We start from the raw sequence: 9,794 nt of genomic DNA on the forward strand, positions 1-9,794 counted from the left end.
CACCGTGGACTGCAGCGACCGCGGGCTGCCCAGCGTGCCCGACCCCTTCCCCCTGGACGTGCGCAAGCTGCTGGTGGCCGGCAACCGCATCCAGCAGATCCCCGAGGACTTCTTCATCTTCTACGGCGACCTGGTCTACCTGGACTTCAGGAACAACTCGCTGCGCTCGCTGGAGGAGGGCACGTTCAGCGGCTCGGCCAAGCTCGTATTCCTCGACCTCAGCTACAACAACCTGACCCAGCTGGGCGCCGGCGCCTTCCGCTCGGCCGGGAGGCTGGTGAAGCTTAGTCTGGCTAACAACAACCTGGCGGGCGTGCACGAAGCCGCCTTCGAGACCCTGGAGTCGCTGCAGGTGCTGGAGCTCAACGACAACAACCTGCGCAGCCTCAGCGTGGCTGCCCTGGCCGCGCTGCCCGCGCTGCGCTCCCTGCGTCTGGACGGGAACCCCTGGCTCTGCGACTGTGACTTCGCCCACCTCTTCTCCTGGATCCAGGAAAACGCATCCAAACTGCCCAAAGGTGAGCCGGGCCGGCTGGGCTGGGGGAGGGAAGGGGCCAGGGAGAGGCCACCCCAGACCCCAGTCTGGGTGCGAGGAGCCTTAGGTTGAGTTTGGAAGAGGAGACTTGGGGGATCCTGAACTTTTCCTGGGTCTCCGCTGAGGAAGTGGGTGGAGAGGGACACATCTGGAATTCTTTGGAGTTTCTGAACCCCGAGGCTGGACTTCTTCTCCTGTTTCTCCAGTAACTCACTTTCCCAAGTTAGGAAACTTCCCGTTTCGGGATGCCCCGGATCATCTCCCTGGGCTTTGGGTCCTAGGACTGGCGGGTGTGGATTACTTGTAGGTCTCTGGTAAGCAGAACGCAGCCTACTGTATGGGAAAAGGCCCTATTCTCAGTACCGTGCATGGGGAGTCAGCCAGTTCCACGGGCTTTGCAGCAGCCTCCCGAGCCTAACCTGGCCTCTCAGCTTCTCAGCTCCAGTTTGCTCTTCTGTCTAATATGGGTGAGGAAGATTTCTGATGAGGAATAATGGCAGCCCATTAAGAGCCAATGATGCAGTAATGATTTGTAGTTCTCTGTGGCTTTTCAGCCAGATGTGAAAAAACTGAACCAAAATGGAGTGGGCTGGTGCCCCCTTTGCTTTCCTGGTGCACCCTTCCAATGGCAGCATGGGCATACATACCCGCTTGGCAGACGGGAACACCAGGGCAGAGGGAGTTAAGGGGCTCCATTAAGGCCCACAGGAAGGGAGCAGGGGTGGAGCTGAGAAGGAGGGGACCCCAGCATCCACAGGGATGAGTACCCAGAGTGAGGTGGCAGGTGGGTGTCCTTCCCCCAAGTGGATTCCAGCCTTCCACTTGTGACCCGGTGAGCACCAGTGCCCGCAGTGACCTCTCAGAGCTGAACTCTGTCTCCCATCTTGCTCCCAAGATTTCAGCAGAATTGGAACCGCAGCTGCAAGGCACACATCATCAAAGGTGACATACATGCAGATTTAGCTTCAGAATATCTTTTTTTCCTCCATTTATGGAGAAATCGAGGATGCTGTCTCTCTCTCTGAACGCCTGCATTCATATCTTCATTGCCAACTGTCATCAAACATACCCCACGCTTCGGGGCGCTCACTCCTCAGCCAGCAAAGGCAGGCCCCTGAGCCAGCACTTTCAGCCCAGGCTGGCTGAAATTCCGAAAACGATCTGGCCTGCAGGGTGCAGAGTCCCCACCTTTAAACTGTGTCCTCACCCACTTGTCTGGCTCCCCAGACCCTCCCCACCAGTAGACTCGGTCCTGGAGACAGGAGTGACCGGATGAAGAGCTCACGGTGGGACGGGGTGCACCTCCCTTCGGCTTGCTCCCGCCTTTCGTTTTCAGTGGGGTTGGCACCATTCACCCCTGTTGTTGGTTGGGTTGGTTTATTGGCTCCAGTTGTCTTCCAAGTGAAGGCAAGGTGTTATGAAGTCGGGAGCTGTGGGTTTGTCTCAGTTCTGCTGTGGTGGCTGTGACCTTGAACGGGCCACTTGTCCCATCTGGGCCTCAGTTTCCTCATCTCTAGAATACTTGAGTTGACCTCTAAGATCTCCAAAGAGCCCTGGATTTGGAGTCTGAAGACATGGGTTTAAGTCCTGGCCTAAAATCTGGGGGACTCTGGGTGGGTCACTCCAGTTTTTTTTTTTTTTTTTTTTTAGACAGAGTCTCGGTCTGTCACTCAGGTTAGAGTGCAGTGGCACGATCTCGGCTCACTGCAAGCTCTGCCTCCTGGGTTCGAGCCATTCTCCTGCCTCAGCCTCCTGAGTAGCTGGGACTACAGGCGTCTGCCACAATGCCCAGCTAATTTTTTGTATTTTCAGTAGAGACAGGGTTTCACTATGTTAGCCAGATGGTCTCGATCTCCTGACCTTGTGATCCACCCACCTCGGCCTCCCAAAGTGCTGGGATTACGGGCGTGAGCCACCGTGCCCGGCCAGGTCACTCCACTTTTTTAAGCTTCACCTTCCCTTTGAGTGAAATCAGGATATGGGTAATGCTGTGTAGTCCATCCAACCCAGTGGTTGTCGGGATCCAAACAAGGTGATGTGGGTGAGAGTAACAAGAGCAATCGAAGCAAAATGTTCCTCCTCCTGCTCTCTGTGATGTGGGGAAGAAACTGGACTAAGATGGGAAAGACTGGAGGAAGGATGGACAGGTTCAGAGCAAGGAGCTGTGTCCAGGGCCCTGGGAACAGGGGTTGGGGGTGTGGCTTTGTCTCAGCCAGTAGGGAGAGGATGGACGCAGCTCCAGAGCACCTCGCAGGGTGCAGTGTCACGAGCAGCTCTGGTCTCACTGCCACTGTCCATGCTGTGTGGCCCGAGAGTGTCTCCTAAACTGTGAGCCAGATGCAGGGTGGGTGGTGGAGGTCCCAGCACATACCTTGAAGTGAGACCCACATTCAGGTTTGGACTCAGGTTTATAATCCTAGGCAAGTCCCTGACCTCTCCAAGCCTCAGTTTCTCTGCATCTGGATTCAGAATGTGGTAACGGTGTCCTCTGCCATGCTTGCTGTGAGATTTAAATGAGATCATCTCTGTAAAGGACACTGTCTTGCTTAGCATGCTGTAGGTGCTCAATAGGTGTTCATCGCCCCCTCCCACCTCCTCCTGCATTTGTGCTTTTTCTACTTTTCACAGAGACAGCTCAGAGCCCAGACCGGCGCCAAGCTGCTTGCCTTCAAATCCTGCCTCTACTTCTTACTGATTGTGTGATCTTTTTGTACCCGTTTCCTCATCTGTAAAATGGGGCTGATACAGTACCCACCTTCTAGGCTTGTTAGGAGGGTTAAAAGGGCATTATTTATAAAGGACCGAGAACAGTGCTTGGCTTACAGTGTGTACTATATCAGTGTTTTAATTGGCGCTGTTGTTATTATCCTGTTTTGACTAAAGAAGTGATGTAGTTTGCCTTAGATCACACAGAGAGTTAAACCCGGAGCTGGGGGTACACCAGGATCTCCTGGCTCAAAGCACCTCCTCCCTGAGGACCACCCACTTCCTGCCAGAGAAAACCAGGCTCCATTAGGGTACAAGTTCCAGGGCTTTCTAGGCAGGCCTTTTGCCTCTTCCAGGGGAGGAAATTGAAGGAAGGAGCAAAGAGGAGCCTGCCCTTGCTTTCCCTTGCCTCCCTGCCCCCTTGTCCCCCAGATAAACAAGACAGAGCCCAGAGCATTCTCCCTGTGACCTTGTCTAGCTGTGACAGATGCAGACATTGTGCTGTCTGCCAGGTGAGCCTCCCCCTGTGGCCACAGGGCTGACGGGGAGCACTCAGCCCCAGAGCATGCAGCAGAGGGGAAGAAGAAAAGGCTGTCAAGGCCCAGTGGTACCCTCCGTCCAGGCCCTTCCATGGTCCAGGAGCTGGGGGAATCTGAGTCTGAGGACTGAGGAGGAACTGCCTTGCTGGTGGGAGGAGGGCCAACGGATGCCAGAATACCCAGCAGCCAATCAGCAAAAACCAAAACACAACAATGCAACAAACCAAAACACCCAAGATGCCCAATTAATAGTGAATTTCAGATAAATCACAAATAATATTTTAGTATAAGTAGGTCCCATGTAATATTTGGGACGTATCCAAAACGTTATTTATTGTTTTTCTGAAATTTAACATGAACTGGGGATCCTGCATTTTATCTGGCAACCCTACCACCCTATCTTATGGGTACAAGCCGCCTTGTAGTTTACAAGTGCTGTCTCTTTTAATACAACAGCAGTGCCTAGCAGGTACCTTTACCTACGGCTCACCCAACAGGAAACCAAAAGAGGTACAAAGAAGTGAAGAGGTTTGCACAGGTTACATAGTGGCTGAGGTGAGCTTGAATTCAGGAGTATTGAACCCACACCCAGTTCTTTCTGATACGCATAGAAAACGAGAATGAGGCCAGGCGCAGTGGCTCATGCCTGTAATCCCAACACTTTGGGAGGCCTAGGCGGGCAGACCACTTGAGGTCAGGAGTTCGAAACCAGCCTGGTCTACATGATGAGGCCCCCGTCTCTACTAAAAAAATACAAAAAAAGTTAGCTGGGAATGGTGGTGGGCACGTATAATCCCAGCTACTCGGGAGGCTGAGGCAGGAGAATTGCTTGAACCTGGGAGGTGGAGGTTGCAGTGAGTGAGCCAAGATTGTGCCACTGCACTCCAGCCTGGGTGGCAGAGTGAGACTCTGTCTCAAAAAAAAAAAAAAAAAAAAAAGAAGGAAAATGAGAGTATCCCCAGCACGCCCCGCCCCCAACATCACTGATCCGTTTGGGTGACAGTGGCCTAGTCTGGTGGTTCTCCTGTGAGACAGTGGGGTGGGTTCCAGGCAGTTTAGGACAGTGTATCGCCAAAAGGACAGTGATGATCTCCTTTTGTTTTTTTTTTTGAGATAGAGTTTTACTGTTGTTGCCCAGGCTGGAGTGCAGTGGTATAATCTCGGCTCACTGCAACCTCCGCCTCCCAGGTTCCAGCGATTCTCCTGCCTCAGCCTCCTGAGTAGCTGGGATTACAGGCATGCGTCACCACACCCGGCTAATTTTGTATTTTTAGTAGAGACGGGGTTTCACCATGTTGGTCAGGTTGGTCTCGAGCTCCTGACCTCAGGTGATCGCGCCTCAGCCTCCCAAAGTGCTGGGATTACAGGCGTGAGCCACCATGCCCGGCTGATCTCTTTTTAAGTATTAGAAAGGGCTCCAGATCTGGAAGCCAAGGCAGAGCGGGAGAGTGAGGAGGGCTCAGAGGAGACCAGGAAGCAGTGCAAGGACACTGTCTTCACCTGGCAGCGATCTTCAAAGCCTTTCACGTCATCCCATCGTCTTCTCTGCATAGCAGCCCAGCCAAGTGGGCAGGAGATAAAGACACAAAAGGAGCACCATGGTGTTTCTCAAAGCATCACCCGAGAACCACCTGCATGAGAATCTCCAGGGGGGCTTGTGTGAAGTACAGATTGATTCACAGGCCCCTAGATCTACGACTGAATGAGGGCTTGGGGGTAGGGGGCTGAGGCCTGGGGATCTGCATTTTAGCAAGCTCCACACCTCCAGGGGATTCCTATGCATGCGAGAGCTGGGGCTTTTCGCTGGCTCTGTGGTGCAGTAACTCACTCACTGTGGGACTGTGTATAAGTTGCCTGTCCTCTGTGCCTTAGATTTTTCTCTTATAAACAAAGAGTGTAGGTAGGAAGACCATAAGGCTCCTTCCAAGTCTGAAGTTCTACAGTTTTAGGGAAGGGGAAATTGACCTGCTTTTAAAAGTTAGGAAGTCGAGGCCCCCAGGGGAGGTGACCTCCAAAGCCCCCTCTGCGGGAGTTCAGGGGGCCGTAGTCTCTGTGCATTTGGGAGGGCAGAGCTCTTGGGTGCACTGGGGCTCTGGGCTCATGGGCCTGAAATGCTGTCACAGTGTGGAAGGACTTTACACATGCTGTCCCTAGCCCTGGTCCTGGGCCATAGGGAGAAAATACCGCTGGGTTTGAGAAACCGAGGCCAGTGGGCATGAGGCTTGGTAGGGGTCATTGGACTCTGGGCTTGGCTTTGGAGGGGCACAGAGCAGCTGACACAGCCCACAGCATGCCTGGGAGTGTATCACAGGAGGAGCACTTGCAGGTGTCAAAGTGGGAGGCTGCATTCACCCAGGCACCCTCTGGCACCTCCCTTTCTAGCCGCAGCCACGTGTAGCCTGAAGGTCACAGCCTACAGCACTAGGAAAGAGATTTGAGCTGATTCTCTCGCTGTATGACCTTGATGCACGGAGGTGTAGGGAGGGCAAGGCTGGGAGGAAGGATGGACTGGGGCGGAATTAAACAGAACCACATGTCATGCCTTGGGTCTGTGGTGAACCCTGGCTCCTGGGTGGAGACAGCTTCCCAGAAAAGATCCACTAAAGAGCGTCTGGAGCATCTGAGCGTTCAGAGGCTTGGGTGCCCCATGGGGCAGACCCTGAAGGCACCATCCTGTCTAGGAAGGGCATCATGGCAGGCAGGTCACATCATTTAACCCCATCAGCTTACCAGGCCTGACTTGGGGCTTGCTGGGGGAGCCGCTCCCCATCTCCCCGAAGCTCCACTTCTGTTTTCTGATGTCAGACCCTGTGAGGGCCTGGGTTGGTCAGAGGAATGAGGAGTTCTTGTCATACTGACAGCATAAATGGTATTTCAGCCTGAGGGACAAACCCGGTGCTTGCCTGAAGGTCACACTGGTCCTTTCTCCCGGTGACTCTATTTCTTTTTCTTCTTTGAGAAAATAAAAGCAGCTTTATGTTCCTGTTGATAAAAATAACAGGCTCCTGTTATTAAACTGGGGAAATGCCAAAAGTATCATGAAGAAAATAAAAGGTATCCAGAATCCCCTTGCTATTAAAGTTTTGCTACATTTTATTCTAGTTGTATTCTTACAGATACGTATATTTAAACAGATTGATATGATACTATACATTCGCAAAATGATTTTTTTCTGTTACTGAATTGGGAGCATTTCCTGTCATTACAGTTGTCGGAGGATTTAACTTGAAATGGCCTTGAGAATAGGTCATTTTATAGATTTATGAATTGGACCCATCCCCTGTTGTTAGAAGTGTGGGTTTGTTTCCTTTTATTTTGTGTATGTAGACAGTGCTGAGCTGAATATCCTTACACATGGAAAGTCTGTGGAAACCTCTGGTTATTTTATTTGGGATGGAAACACAGGGTGAAAGTCTATGCTTTTTTTAATTTTTTTGAGACGGAGCCTCGCTCTGCTGCCTAGGCTGGAGTGCAGTGGCGCGATCTCAGCTCACTGCAACCTCCACCTCCCGGGTTCAAGCTCTTCTACTGCCTCAGCCTCCACAGTAGCTGGGATTACAGGTGTCCGTCACCATGCCCGGCTGATTTTTGTATTTTTAGTAGAGACGGGGTTTTACCATGTTGGCAAAGCTGATCTCGAGCCCCTGACTTCAGGTGATCTGCCCACCTTGGCCTCCCAAAGTGCTGGTATTACAGGCGTGAGCCACTGAGCCTAGCCAAGTCTATCCTTTTTTTTAAACCCCTGAATGCCTTAATGGTGCCAGCTGCCTGGCACCATTAGCAGAGAGTACAGGCGCAGCCACACCTTTCCCATTGTTTGTGTTTGTTTGTTTTGAGATGGAATTTCGCTGTGTCACCCAGGCTGGAGTGCAGTGGCATGATCTCAGCTCACTGCAACCTCCTCCACCTTCAGGTTCAAGTGATTCTCCTGCCTCAGCCTCCCAAGTAGCTGGGATGACAGGCGCATGCCACCACACCCGGCTAATTTTTGTATTTTTAGTAGAGATGGGGTTTCACAGTATTGGCCAGGCTTGTCTCAAACTCCTGTCCTCAGGTGATCCACCCACCTCGGCCTGGCAAAGTGCTGGGATTACAGGTGTGAGCCACCGTGCCTGGCCCCCAACATTTTTTATTCTCATTTTTAAAAAATGTTTTTCAATTTGCTGGGCAAAGTGACAACATCTCCTTATTGCTTTAATTTGCGTTATTTGCTTACCGGTCAAGTGAACATTTTGCGTGTGTTTATACCTGAGAGAGCCGTGTTCCTGGGCAGAGACTTACTGAGGTCTCAGTTTTCATGCAAGTGAAAACTGTCCTGCTGTTGATGAGTCGGTGCATGTCCTGTGTGCCACAGTCCACTGCATGTTTAACTTGTCTCTTAGAGTTGAGTCACTGGGGTGTCACCTTTCTCACCATTATCAGTGTCCAGGAGCCAGGTGCCAGCTCTTATGGGCACTGTGGTCTGGCCTTCTGGTGCCAAGCCAACTGCAAGCTTTACCTAAGGCAACCTCACCGAGGGGTCTGCCTTAGTTGCTCCCTGGACAGCCCCCACAGGGTCATCCTACTCTGGCCTCAAAAACCAGATCTTTCTGAAAATGTTCCACTCATCCAGTTACTCTATCAATGAACTCAAAGGGACCCCTTTTTGCTAAACAACGTAAGACAGTGGATAGATAGCCCCAGAGGAACCCAGGAGGGGATTTGGTTTGGAGAGGACAGTATCACCAGTAGGTACAGCAGGCAAGTTCCAGCCGACTCAGTTACCCAAAGTGTTAAGCCCTTTAAGCCAAGTGGCTGTGTGGTTCCTGCTGTCCTAGCATCTTGTGGTCTGGAACATGGTTTGCAGGGATGAGGTGCTTGCCCGGCCTTATCAACCTTCGGGTTGGTGCGGGCTGTGAAAATGTATCAGGGCCAGGCGTGGCGGCTCAAGCCTGTAATCCCAGCACTTTGGGAGGCCGAGGCGGGCGGATTGCCTGAAGTCAGGAGTTCAAGACCAGCCTGGCCAAGATGGTGAAACCCCATCTCTACTAAAAATACAAAAAACTAGCCGGACACAGTGGTACACACCTGTAATCCCAGCTACTTGGGAGGCTGAGGCAGGAGAATTGCTTGAACCTGGGAGTCAGAGGTTGCAGTGAGCTGAGATCATGCTACTGCACTCCAGCCTGGGCGACTGAGTGAGATTCTGTCTCAACAAACAAACAAACAAACAAACAAACAAAAAACCAAAAGCATCAGGACCTCCAGCCTGCTGCTGTCAGCCGCACCCTGCGTAGCAGACTAGGAGGGTCTCAGTGGGGCTGTGGGAGTGAGCGAACCGAGGAATGCACATTCCTAAGGGTCATCCAGGGACAGGCCCAAATCAGTGGCCTTTGTTTTTGTTTTCAGCAAATACCCCTCGGTGACTTCAGTCAGCAAAGCATATCCGGATTGCCTTCAGCCAAGGCATGGCCCAGAATGCACATTCTCAGGGTTTCTTTCCGAGATTGGGTTGTTGTGATCTTGGTCAAATCCCTGGTAGCCTCCTGCTATGCAGGAGGGAGGGAGCGGCTACTCTGCCCCCATCTGCGGGAGGGGTGCTAGGAGGGGAGAGGAGTCCTGGAGAGGCGCTGCGATGTTCTTCCCTCCTCTGCTAGGCACAGCGGGCGTGGCCGATGGACAGAGTTCAGGATGCCGAGGCCACAGGTCTCAGTTTAACCCCAGCTGAATTGGACAGCTTTGCTTATCAATTCACAGAAACAGAAACCAATGTCATCTGGAGTAAGCAAATAGGAGAGTTACCCTTAAAGACGCAGGTTTGGCCAGGAGCCCTTGGTCCTCAACAGTCAAGCCCCAGGAAGTCGTGGGAGCAGAACTGGGGCACAGGAAACACAGCACCCCCTTTCCTCGCTGCAATGCTTGTCTCTGCTTCTCATACTGTTTTTTCTTTTTTTGTTCCTCTTTTCTTTTCTTCTTTCTTTCTTTCTTCTTTTCTTTTTTCTTTCTTCCTTTATTTCCTTTCGTTTCTTTTCCCC

At 52.0% G+C, this 9,794-nt stretch overlaps 1 protein-coding gene across 1 annotated transcript in view; it reads left to right on the plus strand.

Annotated features, from left to right (window-relative positions):
• Position 1: 1 nt before the first annotated feature.
• The window catches only part of LRRC38 (leucine rich repeat containing 38), a gene marked incomplete at its 5' end in the record, with an annotated part of 47,830 nt that continues 38,037 nt past the window's right edge, over positions 2–9,794 (plus strand). Inside the window, one exon of the mRNA XM_011996629.1 lies at positions 2–518. Coding sequence (XP_011852019.1) covers positions 2–518 — 517 coding nt within the window. The remainder of the gene's footprint in view (positions 519–9,794) is intronic.

This window comes from Mandrillus leucophaeus, unplaced genomic scaffold (assembly GCF_000951045.1).
Source record: "Mandrillus leucophaeus isolate KB7577 unplaced genomic scaffold, Mleu.le_1.0 Scaffold52, whole genome shotgun sequence".
NCBI classification, from domain to species: domain Eukaryota; kingdom Metazoa; phylum Chordata; class Mammalia; order Primates; family Cercopithecidae; genus Mandrillus; species Mandrillus leucophaeus.